Below are 15626 nucleotides of genomic sequence, written 5' to 3' on the forward strand. Positions count from 1 at the left end.
ATTCGGCACGGGGCGTACCGGAAGTGACGTAATGTTTGTGCAGCACTGCGTGGATGAAGGTCGGCTCTGGGAACAGGTGTGCTGTGTGTCTCCGCGTGAAGCTGCACTAAGGGACTCTGTCAAACTTGGAGCAGCTTTCCATAAATTTGGATTAATCAAAATACATCTTTATTACAGCGTTATCTAAAAATGTGGCTACAGGAGAGGAGAAAAATCCCCGAAAATCTGTGCAGTGAAGTGTGTTTTCTGCATATATTTGGAAGAAAAGAAATCCATACATATGCTTGGAAAATCTTTTAATTAACTTACAAAGATGAATCTTGACGTAGAGTTAAGGTCATGAAACAAACAAAAAATAGCATTGGCAGTGCTTCATCAGACAATCTTTTGTTGTAGAGTATTTGAAACACAAATGTTTCTAAGCGTCATACATACACTTTTCCCTCAAACAAAACACTTCAATACAAAATCGAGACCCATAAACAACAATTGCCCTTTTTAGGTATAACAAACATCATTGCACAACTGAAACACTTGATGGATTTAAGGCGGAGGAATGCTCAAACTCAATTCAGTCTACAGCCTTTTGTAGATTAGGATCCGTGGTAGAGAAGCATGGTGTTGAAGAGGGTATGATCATACAGCTGCTCTGCGTTCACCGACCTCTGGTGCTCCACCTGGCTTCCTGCAGTGCCACACATCTGGGGCGAGTCACTGCGGATGTGCTGGCCGAGGAGCATTGGGGCTGCTGGGTCATTAGAGGAAAAATCCTCACAGAGTCTCTCACCATTCACTGTAAACAGAGCAAACAGTCAAACGAGCTTGTAGGTCAGGTTTGGTTTCAACCGCGCATCTGCACCAACAACGCACAACACAATGCACGTTTTGTTTTGCACAACTTTTTATAAAAATAAAAAAAAAGCCACCAACATTCAGAGGTGGCCTCAATTAAAGAAACCTCCATAAGCCGTGTCACTGCACACAGGAATGGATCAATACGTTGCAAAAACTTCATTACTCAATCCTGCTAGTTTTGAAATAGGACCTTGATTTAAATAGGTCACTTTTTCACCCAACAGTTGCGATTTATATCTTTCCACTTAAGTTTTTTTTCCCCCAACTAAAAAAGAAACACAAACCCAAAATTTAGCATTATAAAAGAAAGTACAGGAATAATTTAAACAAGGCAAAAAGAAAAGCATCAAAAAAGTTTTTTAAATTAAATGATTCAATACAGTCAAGAACAAAGTTCAACCTGCTCTGAAATTAACACTGTTTATTACTAAAGAACCAGACTTATAAACTGATGAAATCATTAAAAAAAAAGTGAAAAAGACGTAAATCTGCAACAGAGTATTATTTCTACTTTTCATTTAGTATTTAAACAATACAATTAACAAAAATCATTTATGTTTCCGGGTCAGGATTTAAGGCTCTTTATAAACTAATATACAACCCTTGTTCGCTTTACACACACAGTAAATAAATCTGCTCTAAAACAAAAAGGGGAACAGACAGTTCAGCCCAGAAAACTCTGCATGAGTGTTATTGCATTTACAAGCTCCATTCGCATGAGAAGGATTCTGCAGGAATTCATCTGGCATCCGTTTAGGGTTTAACACCATAAAACATGAGTTTACTGGTTTTTGTATTAAGATTTAAGCTTAAAACGGTTTAAATCTGTTCTAAATTTTGAAATCAGTTGTTTTTAAGTCACAGATCTGCTCACAGCACACTGAGGAGCAGAAATGATGCAAATTTTTTTTTGTCTTTTTTTATACGTGAAACAACCAAAAGTTAAGCTTTTAATCATTAGTTTGTAGAGGTTTCTACCTTTTTGAAGAGCTCCTGCCTTCCATCAGAGTAAAACTGGCATGAATGAACACGGAACTGATCTTTACAAGCAACACTGAAGGTCAAACATGAAGTGAATGAAACATTTTTACTGAAACTGAGAAAAACCGTCAGGCTGGTCCAAAAGCAAACCTGCCTTTCAGACAGCTCGGCGTTTCCAGAACCGTCTTTTATCTGCAGTTTCTGGAACAAAAAACCTTATTTATGAAAAAATAAATAAAAGTCTGATTCTGAAATTGCTAAATAGATCAAAATCAATAACTGAAAAACAAAATATTTAGCTATTGTTCAGAACAACCTGACTCAGTCAAACCTGTGAGTCCAGTTCATACATTCCCACAGCATAAACATTTCCACACGACCTGCACACCTTTTCTTTTAAATTGACAATGTGGCGCGTCATTTTGTCCAAAATAAACCACATTTTACAGGAAATTGTGCAAAACAAAATAATTTTTATTGTAAACACAGTATGTGACAGTTACTGGGTTAAACTGAAGTTTGCATTAAATGTCTTGTTTTTTTATGTATCAATTAATAAAGAAATCAGGTTTTTCTTAACCGTCCACGAATCAGCTACTTAGAAAAATATAAAATACACCATTTACACACAAACGGCTACACCGTGTAAATGCAGCTCACCACAAAACCAAAATAAAATAAGCACTCCTTTGTAAGTATTCATCCAAATAAGGTCAGATGATACAAATGGAAAGAGTCTGCAGGTGGACTACAGGTACGCATACGAGTTAGTGCAGCGACAGGGGGTCTGCATTGACGCCACAGTGATGACCTCCAGCTCTTTAGCGGGGGGGCTGGACCTCCCCTGGTCTTCCCACGGTTCCATGAGCCCCGGCGGGGGTGCAAACCCATTCAGCCCAAATGCAAAGCCTCCCGGCCCACCTGAGGTTACAGCTGCCGTCATCTCCACGCTCATGCTCTCCATTTGGGCCTCTCCAGTGCCCCCTAGTGGCCCGTTCCCGTTCAGAAATGCGGACGGCAGGGACGTCCCTGAAAGCCAAAGCAGAAGTTAATCATCTGGAAAAACTACTCTGGAATGATAAACCAAAAGATATTTTTACAGGTGACATTGCTGTTTTTAAAGATTGATTTATTTTCCCTGTGGTCTTTTAATGATGATTATGCTTTTTTATGGCCAAAAAAAAAAAAAAGTCTTTTTCAAGGACATAATTTCTGCAGAGCGGCAGTTCATTTGAAATTCACCTCCAACTTGTTGGTGGGGAGTAAGTCTGCCCCCACTTCCCATCACCCATTTGCTTCCACGCTCTCCTAGTAGCGTATAACCCCTCACGCCTCAACCTAACATTACCGGTGGAACAGCAGTATTGGAGCTGTCCAGCCGTAGGTTTGGATGCCAGATTGGATGAGGAAAACACAGACGTTCATGGTTGCATGTGGATTTATCAGAATCCGACTGCATTCTTTCAAACTGCATTTTTTTTGTCTGCTCCTGATTCAAAACGATTTGAATTAATACTCAGAAGTGCAGTTTTTATTTTAATTTCCTAAATATATGTCCTCCATCATCAGAATAAAATGCCAATAGAACATGTTAAAACACGATTTTCTCAGAAGTGGGTCTTTAAATCGTTAAAAACAGGTGCCATTATTGCTGCTTTTAAAAGTTTGCTTTGAGGAAACTGATGGGTTTTGAGTGATTTCACTTGAATGTGCATTCTGTGGTTCAAAGCTGACCTACCATTTGACCTCGCCTTTTTCCCCGGGTTCACCTCAATCCCATCAAAAGACCTCTTTCTGTTTGGTACGCCATTCAAGAAGCTGCGTCCCTGGATGGTGGGGCGGTTCTGGACCCCATTGTGGCTCATGAGCTCTAGAAAGGCTCCGTTTTGGGACCGAGCCATGTTTTGTTGGAGGTTCTGGGCTTGGGCGAGAATTTGAGCGCACTCCTGGAATCCCTGGGCGTGGGCCAGGTCTGCAGCTGCCAGCCCACTGGCATTCCTCATGCTGCACAACGGAAAGACGAGCGTTACCAACATCCAATGTACGTCTGACCGACACACAAAAAACAAAAGACAAGCACAGGCACTCCCTCCCACACGCGCTCACACACACACACACTCACACACAGATGCATGAAGCAAATATCTGCACACAAACAGTCACTGCAGAATAGGAACAGCCTGGACTGCTCTAACTCTTTGACATCCTCATCGTCATCTTCAAAAGCGATGACGACTGATCTCTTTAGGATCAACTGCATCTTTGATTTTTCTACAATTTGAAAATTTATAGAAACGTTTTCTGCTGCAGAAGGATTTGCTTAAGACAATTGGAAATAAGCAGCTTGACTGTCCGATGAAATCCAAGAAAGTGTCCACAAAGACGACGGTTGTCCCAAGAAGATGGGACTGCAGAGCTCAACTTTGTTGATGAGACAATATGCGACATCCGGTCACATTGTGCTGATGAGAGAGATGTCTCCTCTTCTTTATCAGGCCGACTGCTCAAGGATCCGACGTCATCAGTCCAAGCTCCAAACGAGAACGGAGACTTGCTTCCAGGAATGTTTGCTGAACAGAGCTGGTTTAAAAGTGAAGAAAGGCAGATGAGATGTGCAGGCCCGACAAATCCAGGGGTTCTGGAGAACCAAGCATCAGTGAGAGTTGAGCTTCCATACTGGAGCAGGTTTGCTGAATCAAAGTCCAGATACGGATTATAAAAGGAAGAATGATTCAAAGGTTCGACTTTGGATCTTCAAGCTCTGCAGCCATGTGGAGATGTCATGAACCAAAGAAAAGCGACGTCTTTTCAAGTAAGATCATGAAGAGAACGTAGAGAATCCGTGAGCCAAGTACAGTTGTGTTAATCAAATCCAGCTGCAGCAAAAAGAAACAGTTTTCTGATCAAAACAATGAATGAGCAAACAGTGCCGTGTCGTTATTTGACTTTCTGTTTTACATTTCTGCCAATTTTCCAACAATGTGTGTTTGTGTCTCTGCAGAGTGAAAGCAATGTCACCTGGCTGTCAAACAGAGTCCAATTACCGGACAGAAAGCCCTCATCTGATGCCCTGAGAGTAAACGCTCAGAATCCATTCATTTGCTGCTCATCAGCTCTGGATTACATAATGCTAGAAAACTACGCAAATCTTCCGTTTGCACAATGGCGTGCTTGTTTTGAGACTAATTGTCACTCATTACGCAGCCAAATGGGGTTCAGGCATACGTCTTTGTTGGGGATGTGGGACCAGAGGCCCGCATTCAACCAAAAGGTTTTTTTTAATTTTATTTTTTTTAATAAAAACAGAAGGAAAAAGCAGAAAACGAAATCTGCAGATCAGACTTTACTTCTACAAATACTAATATGCTTCACTTTATTGAAACCAAACCTCACGAGTTCAGAAATTCAGCAACTCTTCCTGGATTTCCTGTGAATTTAACAGCCAGGTGATGTTGACGTTCACACCATGAGACGCAGTCAGAACAACACCGCTGATGTCTGTCCATTCATGTGTCTACACACCTCTCACTTTGGCTCAGTTTCATCTAAGCAGCTGTGCAAAAACCAAAACATCTCAAGAGCTAGTGCAATGAAACAAACATTTGATAAAGAACTGATGATTTAAAAACAAAAGGAATACACACATTGTTGCATATTTCCTGTCCCCTTCAAAATTAACGCTTCCAACAGGAGTTCTCGTCTTTTTTTTTACAAGAAGCAAAAATGCTGTGCGGGCAGATGTGCTGGTCTCACACAAAGGGATAGAAAGCTGCAACTGTAGTAGGTCTTTCACCTCCATCCTTTAGTGACAGAAACAACGAATCAAAAAGAAGAATGGTTGGATATAATCCAACTAAGAAAATGATTTAGTAGTAGTTGAAGTAAATGCATCCTCACATCATTTCACCAGTTTGGATTTATTTTAAAACCTGACAATCATTTCAATACTTTTCTACCATCTAGTTTATCAAACATGCCAATATAGCAGAAAAAATGATCAAACTTTAGCAATGACAAAGGTCATTTTTTTAAATGAATAAATATTTAATTTCTTAACTAGGAGGAAATAAATCCTTGGTTTCCTGCATAAGTACAGATTTTTGGAGAACTAGAAATCTGAACTAAAGTTTGCACAGAATCGGCATCTTTTCATCAAAGATGCTTCAAAGGAAACTAAAAATCTTAAATATGTATTTTTTTCCATTCCTTCACCTTCAGCTGTGAAGCTTTTGCCCCCAAATCTGTTTTTTCATTACTCTTCTATAAAGGAAAAGCGGATTAATTTGCAAAGCACCATTTCTACATTTAAAGTGCTTTAAAGATAAAACAACAAACTTAATATTTCCCTAAAAAAAAAAAAATATATCACTTCAGTGAGACCCGACATCGCCTAATCAATAACTAAATTGAGTCAGTTTAGGTACCAATGATGCAGGTTTGGGTGGGAATTGAAAAAGGAAGCGTTAATTCTTTGTAAATGCCTGGTATGCTTTGCTTTTCAGTCCTAAGCACACAATAATTATCTTCTCTAACTATAGTCTAACCCTCCAGAGGCAGCTTATCGTCATGCTACATGTTGACATGGGACTCACGTGATTAAACCTGTCCATATAAAAGGACTCCTAAGGTTAGTTCAAAAACACAAATCATAAAAATAACAAAAGAAATCAAAACAGAATGCTAAATACAGGAACAATCATGGATAATAAGCAAAGCATGCAGGTCTAAAACTTTAGGTTTGATTCATAAAAAAAACCTAGCATTAAAACCAATCACCGCAAGAAATACCTCAACAGTTTGCCAGTGTGTAGATAGGAAGCGATAGTGAGAACACTCAATGCCACAACAGTGCGGCTATCCCAGGGAACGGGGCAGACTCAGCAGTGTCTATGCTCCCCCTTTCTAGGATTACTTGAAAAAACCAAGTCATTTCCAATTGAATTGCTGAAAAACATTAAGATGTACGGTTCTGTTTCTGTTAACAGTAGAGCAAACTTGTTTGCAAACTTGTTGTCACTTTCATAAAGGAAAAGGTGACAAAGATTAGATGTCAAAACAGGCTAGAATATCGTATAGGGTTAATAATGTGACACACAAAAAAACATTTCTGAGTATAAAGGAAAATATCTGAGAACAGTGAAATGACAGTGAATAACCATAGCAACGGGATGGTGTTAGCAGTGAAGAGTCAGTGATGGTGCTTTGCAGATCTAACCCGTCTGACTCGGCTGATCTCTGGATGTTTGCAGGCCTGTCCTCACTGGCAGCCTGTCTCACTGTCCTGCCTGCAGCTTAGCTTCATGCTGAACCACCTAACACTCGGAGGCTCATGACAAACCACGGTTTGCTGCCGCTTTCCTCATTTTATAGGTTAATGTTTACTTTAAATAACTACTTTTAACTCTTTTTGCAGATAATAAACTAGAAAAGTGTCTTTTTATTACATGTAGTATTTTTATTTTGAACAGTAACCCATATTTTTTTTTATAAACCAACTTAAATTGATTATATTAAATGGGGAAATGTTAAGAATTAACACGGGTGTGTTTACAATGCAATTCCAAAGAATAAAAGAAGAATTGACACTGAAGGAACCAAACGTTGAGAAGCCGACAAAAGATTAATGGAGTTTTAAACCAACTCCAAGGTGGAACAAAACTCTTGAACCGTGTGGCGTCAAATTAATCCAGATTGGAGTCAATTGTTTAGCCGTAACCGATCATCCAACCGAATCACACAAGAGTCCCGGGAGGGAGAGTAAAGTTCTTGGGATCATCCAGGTGTGCGAAGCTTTCCAGAAGCGAGCGCAAAGAGAAAAACAAGCTGAAGGTGCAAAGATTCCTCTCAACTCAGACGAGCTGGTTTACTTCCACCCAAGGCAACAACTGGAAGACTTTGACAGACGATGAAGATCAGGAGATCATCTGAGGTGAAGAGAAGTCCAAGGAAAGGAGATGAAAAGAGCAGCAAAGAGGAACCAGCAGAAGAGCGGCGTTTGAGGCTGTTGTTTCAGTGAAGTGGAGATGAGTTTTAGGAAAAAGTTTGCAGTAGCAGCATCATTTAGGGACTTTACAACTAGATGACTTCTTTTGACTATGTTATAAAAGGGAAAACTTTGTTACCAAGCTGCGTGGTTACAGCCCCTAAAGAATGAATAAAGACACTTTTTTCTCAAAAAGCTCATCATTTAGAGTTTATTTGTATTCATTTGTAGCGCTTCCTGAGGAATAAAAATGACAAACTATTCTCCACTACTAGTGGATTTATCTGTGATTTTTCTCCTCTGCACAGATTAAGAAGCTTAAATTAAACTGCGGACCGAGAGGATGCTGGAAAATTTACCTGAACAAGTTGATTCTACACAGAAAACAGCAAAACTGCACTCACTATGAAATGAAACCCTCATTCTGGAGGCTTTGATTGGAACGTTTCTTTTGTTTCTAATACTAATGAGCCAAACTTTTAAACATTTTTAAAAGTTAAAGCTAATATTTGGTTATGAGTTTTTTTTTTCTGCATAATTGTTTAGAAGGTCAAAATAATTAACCCTCCTATAGATCTTGTTTATTTAAAAGGTCTTTGACCTGTCATCCTACATCCAGACAAAGGAGAGCGGCTCATTTTACAACCAAAGGCAGTGTTTCGGGTTATTATAAGATGTTTCGTAGAAACAGCTGTAAGATGAATCACTTTTAATGCTCAAAAAGTTGAGCCAAAAACTGAGCAGCATTTCCAAAATGACCCTTTGGTCTGATGAAACCCAGCAGTGGAGCACAGCTGTGGCGGGGTAATGTCAGGGGTTGTTCTGCTACGTTTTGCACCGGATCCTTGTTGAAACGGTTACAACAAAAGATCTAAAATATACCTTTTACTAACCTAGAACCTAGACCAGAGTCAGATCATGAAACCCTTGACAGAACTCAGAGCAGGTAATGCTTGGGAACCTCTCAGATCAAATGTTTAGAACAGATTATTGTCGGAGTAGAATGAGCCAAGACCTCTTAAATAAGTGAATTTAAAGGAACTAATAGGGGTGTAATGATCCCTTTTACAGCGATTTTGATTCATATTTGTAGTTGATGTGATTTTGTTGTCTTAAAATGGATGCAGGACATCTGTATCCATAACTTCAACCACTGTGACTCAGCGATAAATACCTGGTACTGAACAGTGAAGAGGACGTTCTACAGGTTTCTTAAGTGTAAATTAAATGTGTGTCCAAACAAACAAGTAAACGTGAATGGATGTCAAATCCATTCACGTTTTAGTTCAACCCACTGTTGTTTTTCCACATCATAATAATCCAAAGGGAACATTTTTAGAACATTCTAGCACACTGCAGTGTTCCCATCCATTGGACTGATCGGCTTTTGCTGCATCAAACGTCTCGTCTGCTGTGATGCACTTGAACATTTTGACGTTATAGTAAAATGACATACCATGCCCCAATCCAAATGGTATTTTCCATTATCAGTCATAGATTGATTCATTTCATTTTGAAACGATTTTTTTAATGGTATTTAATGGATGAACAACCAGATGGATCTGGTGGGGTTAATCCACTAATCCTTACACCCCTAGGAACCAGGTCTTTGAGAGGGATAATCATTTCAACAGGTTTTCTTTTTATTTTTTTAGAGTTAAACATTTGACTGATATCCTAAACTTAATCTTTATTGTTTGGTAACAATAAAAAATATGTTGGTGGGGTTATTTCTTTACATAATCAGCTTATTGAATCCATCAAGTCTCCAATGGAAAACTTGAATGTTGCTAATTTATAATTTCTTTTAATACTTAATTTAAAAAACCTCTTTAAATATTTTGTTGCCAATTCTTTTTATTGCTGCTTTATAATGTAGTGTTTTGAGATTTTTTTTTTTCAAAATGTAAATCACATTTCTTTCTAAATTAAATGTATTATTATTATTCTCACCATTTAGTTCAAAACAGTAACTTTACATGCATGGTTTAGTAAACTGATTTTTTTTGGGACGAATTTAATCTACCAATTTAAAATATTTATCTTTTATATATTTAGTGTCTATTATTAAAAACTAGGACATTTTTGATAGACTTGTCATGAGCCTCATTCCCACCTTGTGTGCTTTTGTTTCCCTCCCAGTTGTGTCCCACAATGTTTCTGAATCATAAAGTAAAACAATCAAAATGAAAAACAGACTTTAGAAATAACAAACTAAATAACTGATCTGCAAGGGGGAAAACAATGTGTCAACTTTAATCATAAACATACAATACTTGAAGGCCGATGACCAAACGCACACAAAAGTCCAGAAAATAAATGTTTAAAGGAATACATTTATTTTGTCGAAGCATCCAGAGGGTTTATGCGTGGAAAAAAAATGTTTTACCGAACATTTGTGTTAAGCAGCTTTAATTTGGTCTTGTATTTAATTCAAAAGCAAACATATTCCGTTCAAAATTCATCCAATATATGTTTTTTATGCCCCCCTCCCCCCATATTAAATCACACACACATTTAATGAAAAAGAAAAAAATAGATCTAAGTTTCTAGTAGTTTACAAACTTGCTTCCAAATGGGAAGCACAACATTATCTTCCGTGCTTGTCAGCCTTTAAATTCCCAATTGCTTTACAGAAATTATTCCAGTTTTTTTTTTTTTTTTTAAATACCATAAACTGGATTTTTTATAGATGAATAGAGCCGTTCTCTATTTTCTCATAACCCCCCTGGTAGCTTGAAGTTTTTCGTCTGTAATACCTGAACAAAGAAAAAAAGTCACGAGGTTTGTTGCAAAAAATGAAACTGCCAGTTAAAGGTTTCTATTTCTATTTTGTATTACTTTTTATAAATGATAAAATACACAGATCATTTCATTTTTTAATAGTTTTAATCCAGTAAAGCACTTTGTACTACTGCTGCATAAAAAGTTCTTTATAGATAAAGAGTGACTTGATAAAAATGAATAAATTAGCAAAAAGAGTTTTGAAAAAGAAGCTTTCAGATTCTTATTTTTGATTTGATCGATCAGATTGTATCTGAGGGACTTCGGACGGATTTAGGAACAGTTGAAATAAACCACCAGAGCTACAAAAAAAAAAAAAAAAACTCAGTTACTTATCACAATGTGTTTTTAGTTAATCTACAAACTCTAGTTAACAATTGACAGAATCTAGGTCTAATTTTAAGAACGTCAAACATGAACTGTTTTATAAAGGGAATAAAAGCCGCCGTTCCTGTAAAGGTGTGGTTTCCTTCACCCAACAGGTTTCTAAACTGGGTTTTGGCCAGCGTGTGAACACACCGACAGACACCGAAATGGGATTTCACAGCGCGTCGTTTCTACCAAAAGCGTTAAGATCGGTGCAGTTTCATTCCATGCAACAGGCGCCTGCTCAGCCTTAAGCCCATTTAAACTGCTTTTCAGAGACAACGGTGTGCATTTGGTCATCTGGTCCGGCTCTAACTAAAACAAACGTTGAAGGAAAAAAACACAGTCTCTTTATAAAGATCATGCAGAATGGCCTACTGGGTAAGAAACATTTGATCAACCGTTACATTAAGTTGTCCTCGTGTTTGTGTAATATTTGGACTGATTCTTTAAGATCAACGGTAAAAAGAAAAAGGTTGAAATAAAACAGCTGTCAGTTTGCAAATGTTAACAATTTGTCTTTATGTGGTAAATAAAAATTGGACTTTGTTTTTGCATTTCTATATTTTTGCTGTGCAAAGATGAGACAGCCGCTGACATTACACACAGAGGTCAACTTAATGACAATTGTTGCAATGATAAACAACAATTTTAAGGACTAAAAATGTCACATTTTCAAAGGAGCACCACCAATGGGATTGTTAGTGTTGAAAGTAGAGGTTTATTTAAAAATAAATAATAATAATTTAACAGTAATTCAGCCTCTGCAGCTCCAGAGGAACCACAACAGGAGCTTTCCAACCTCACATAGGAGAAGGAAACCCCAGATCTCATTACATTCTGAGGGATATAAACAGGAATAACGCGATTGTAAATGTCACTAAGGGAGTAATCACAAAGCAATGGTCCGAGTCTATCATATTCTTTTAACGGAACGGCATTCATTTAGTGTTTATGGTTCAAGAAACAAACCATTGTTTTACATTTTGGGAGTAAACCATTTTGGTTATTCTTGTGATTCATCAGTAAGTCTGGATTATTGTAGAGGCACTCTGTTGATGGTTGGACCAAAACCTTTTCTCCTCATCATCAGATTTTACTTTCCTGGAAAGATTTTTCTGTAGAGTTCATCTTTTAGTTTTCTGCCATTCTGCTGCTTTTCTGCACGTAAACGTCCTGTTTTGCACAAACACACGCTAACTGAATTAGTTATTTAAATGGATTATTCTTAATTTTAGAGGTTTTTTTTAAAGAACATACTAACATTTTGGACTAAAAAATGTCGGACATAAGGAATGATGTTTAGGAGCTGTTAAAGCCTATAAATCAGAAAAAAGTACAAGTTTGTTTGCTTGAAAAAGTCGACGTGAGTTTGAATTTGATCAACTTGTATCACTAACTGAAGTTCGTTTGATCAGACCTGCACAGTTAAATAGCAGAACCTGTAATAGGTCGTCATGGTGACTATTTTTGGGGAAATTGGTGGTGATCCCTTGCAAAGGTGCAACAGAAAATGTTGGACAGTAAAGAGGAAAGAAATGAGGCCACAGATCCGATGGCAGGACTTACTCAGCTTTCGCTCCCTGAATCAAGAGAGCGTTGATGCACTCCAGGCTGCCCGCTCGAGCAGCCTTGTGGATGGGCGTCTCGCCCACATAGTCCTGAGTGAAGATCAGAACACTGCCATGAGCCAAAACATGCCTGAAGCTCTGGGAAAAAAATTTCACCAGCAAATATTTCCCCTGAGTTTCCTCCTTCCAAGTAGACAAAACAGGCCGGGACAGAGTCTGAACTTTTCACCCAGACTCCCCGCCCCCCTCCACGCACAGACACACGCACACACACACCCACACACACACACACACACAGACAGACATGACTGCATTTGACAAGAGCACACGGAGAGGAAAAGAGAGAAAAGGCTTTTTGCTGTCAGCCGAATGTACACTCAGCTAATAATCAATCCCAGCTCTATGGCAGCGGTTACAAGCGTGCATTTTCCTGCAGCACGTGTGGATAAATCCTGCCTGAACTCATCCTGAAAAGTCCAGAACATATTTTTGCAGCCAAATAAGCCGCTCTGCTCAACATAGGTGTGACGCACGATGCTGGCCTGAATGTCGCTTGTTGAACTGCGAGGTTTTTCTACATTCAAAGGTTCATGTATGATTTCACACAACTCCAACAAACACACTTTTGATGATCTCTGTGGTGTTTAGAAGTTTGGTCTGGATTCTTACCAAAAACCAATAGCATAAATATTGCAACCCCCCCCCCCCCCCTCCCCCCAATCAATACTTGAAAGCAACAATCACCTTGCACTGTGGGAGGCCAGAGGCTCTTCTAACCATGCAAAATCTTTGTTTTTTTTTTTATTTTTTAAAGAGGGACTTCAGAACCTCAAATTTCCCAGGCGCAGATACAGTCCGAAAATTCAAGAGTTAACCCAGGCAACGTGCTTTAGGATGACAACAATATGTTATGTCATTGTGACCCACTAATCCCATCTTCCTTCTTCAGTGCAGCCGGGCATAAAACATAAATCCAGTGCCCGAGTCTGTGCGTGAAAATCTGCCGCGAGGGAAATGGAGAACCATTCAAGATAAACTCACTCAGCAGAAAATGTGATAAGAGAGCGCACACAAAGTGAATGTAGGTCAAGTGGAGGAATCAGGCTCACCAGAGCCAAGATCCGGAAAAAGAAAGATCTCCTTTGATGGATGTGTCTGAGCTCAGCCACACACGCTCCACTCTCTCATTCACAAACAGTGCAGCAGCCGTGTTTCATACCTGTCTATTAATGTCTGCACCAGCTTGCAGTAGCCACAGCAAACACTCAGGGTGGCCGCCAAAAGCAGCAATGTGAGTAGGCGTCTGTGCAAACTTGGAGGTCATAGAGTTCACGCTACAGCCCACCTGGACCAGACGCATCACGCACTCCAGCTGTGAACACATGGAGACAAACATCCTTTCACGAGCAGACCAGACAGCATTTTGATAAGATTTACTGGAGAATTTAAGGTGGATATGTACACAAACGGACAAAGTAAACAAACAAAACGTTTCTGGATGTTCTGTTTTTGTAAAAACAAGGTTTCCTGGAAGCACCCCAAATCATTAAATACATCTTATGACATTTTTTTCCTTCAAAGTCCCACTTCAATCATCTTTAGACCTTTTTATAAACATCATTCCCAGCAGTTGATTATTTATGATTATGCCGTTTTTAGCCAAATTATTTTTAAACTGCCATTTTCTAAAACAATTTATCCAGAGCAGCATGAGTTCATATAGAAATCCATGTCTGAGTTATGGTAAGGCCGCCCCCGCTTCCCGACATCCTTCTGTTTACATGGCCTCCCCCTTAGCTTACAGCCACTCAAACCCCAAACCTAACAAACAAAACAACACAAACAGCCATATTGGAGCTTCTCATTTTGTGGGGGGAGCAGGAAGCTTGTGACCTGCCAATTGTAGCACCTACATCACTTCTACAAGCTTTTTCAAACATCTGCCCTTTATTCATCACGATTTATATTTAAAAAAAATACTCAGAAATGCAATTTTAAGCTTAATTTTCTTTACATATTTCCTCCATGAGGAAAATACCACAAGAATGTTAAAAATAACAGATTTACATTGGATCTTAAAATCTTTAAATGTTGTAAAGAGTAACCTTTTACAAATAATGTTCAGTTAATCGTGTACATTTATGTTTGCAAATGTGAAGCAGTTTTGTGAAAGAAAAAAAAAACTTTTTAAATCTCACAACCTGCATTTATTTTTTACGACATTTTCCTTAGTTTTACTGCTGCCAAACTTGACAAAAAATAGTTTATTTTAATGTTTTCATCGTTCTGTGTAAGAAAATCGCCTAAATCTTTCCGCATAATTGAATTAAACGCCGATCTTTAGCAGCACCGTTAGCTCGGGTTTGTCGTAACAGAAACATTTTATGATCGACGGGTCATTCAGTGAAATGTGACCAGTAAAAACTGTTCCCGCTCAACGAAAGCTTATCTATTAGCTAACCGCGCAACCTGCCTAAAGCCACATAAAGAGGAGAAGGGAAACAATTAGGGTAGAAAAAAATTAACGGCTCATTGTTCAAAGGTTGCTTTTTAAAGTCTCAAGCGCGAGACATAAAAGGCAGACACCAGGAAATGGCCGAGACGAAGCTCACGTCCGTCGGAGACCGTTGACGCTCATTCGGGACTTGACCGGGATACTCGGCGAGCCAAACCTGCTAGCTTAAGCCGCTTAACGGTCAACTAGTACCTTCCCGAAGTGAGCAGCCCAGTGTATCGGCGTCCAGCCGTAGAACGTGTCCTCAGCGGCGAGGTCAGCCGGGTTCGAGGTGCGCTGAAGGAGAGAGCACAAGGCACCGACGTCTCCATCCCTGCAGGCTCGATGGAGGGGGAAACGGCTGTTTAGGACCTCCTCGCTTGAAAATCCAGACTCTACTCCCACAGACATTATAGCGAAAACAGGAAGAGAAAAAAAAAAGTTTACAATGCTAACCGACTAATTCAAGACAGGAAAATGTGCTGCTATGATCTAAATTATATCCGCAGACGATGAAGCCGTCTAGCAGGACACGCGCCACCCTGAATACTGAGGTTTTTCTGCCTGACAACACAAAGCACGGTGCGCAGAC

At 39.1% G+C, this 15626-nt stretch overlaps 1 protein-coding gene across 2 annotated transcripts; it reads right to left on the reverse strand.

Annotated features, from left to right (window-relative positions):
- Nucleotides 1–279: 279 nt before the first annotated feature.
- On the reverse strand, nucleotides 280–15626 carry ankrd10b (ankyrin repeat domain 10b). 2 transcript variants are annotated; one of them, XM_011489946.4, is made up of 7 exons: nucleotides 15248–15626; nucleotides 13760–13912; nucleotides 12539–12630; nucleotides 5481–5636; nucleotides 3575–3840; nucleotides 2758–2865; nucleotides 280–793 (listed from the first exon to the last, which is right to left on the reverse strand). In XM_011489946.4, exons 1-7 carry the CDS (start codon nucleotides 15443–15445, stop codon nucleotides 594–596), a joined length of 1173 nt encoding a protein of 390 aa, XP_011488248.1. In that variant the 5' UTR covers nucleotides 15446–15626; the 3' UTR covers nucleotides 280–593. The 2 variants fall into 2 exon arrangements, with proteins under 2 accessions (XP_011488248.1, XP_004082029.1); XM_004081981.5 differs by lacking the exon at nucleotides 5481–5636.

This window comes from Oryzias latipes, chromosome 21, assembly GCF_053564925.1.
Source record: "Oryzias latipes strain Hd-rR chromosome 21, Olatipes_Hd-rR_3.1".
In the NCBI taxonomy this organism is placed as follows: Eukaryota; Metazoa; Chordata; class Actinopteri; order Beloniformes; family Adrianichthyidae; genus Oryzias; species Oryzias latipes.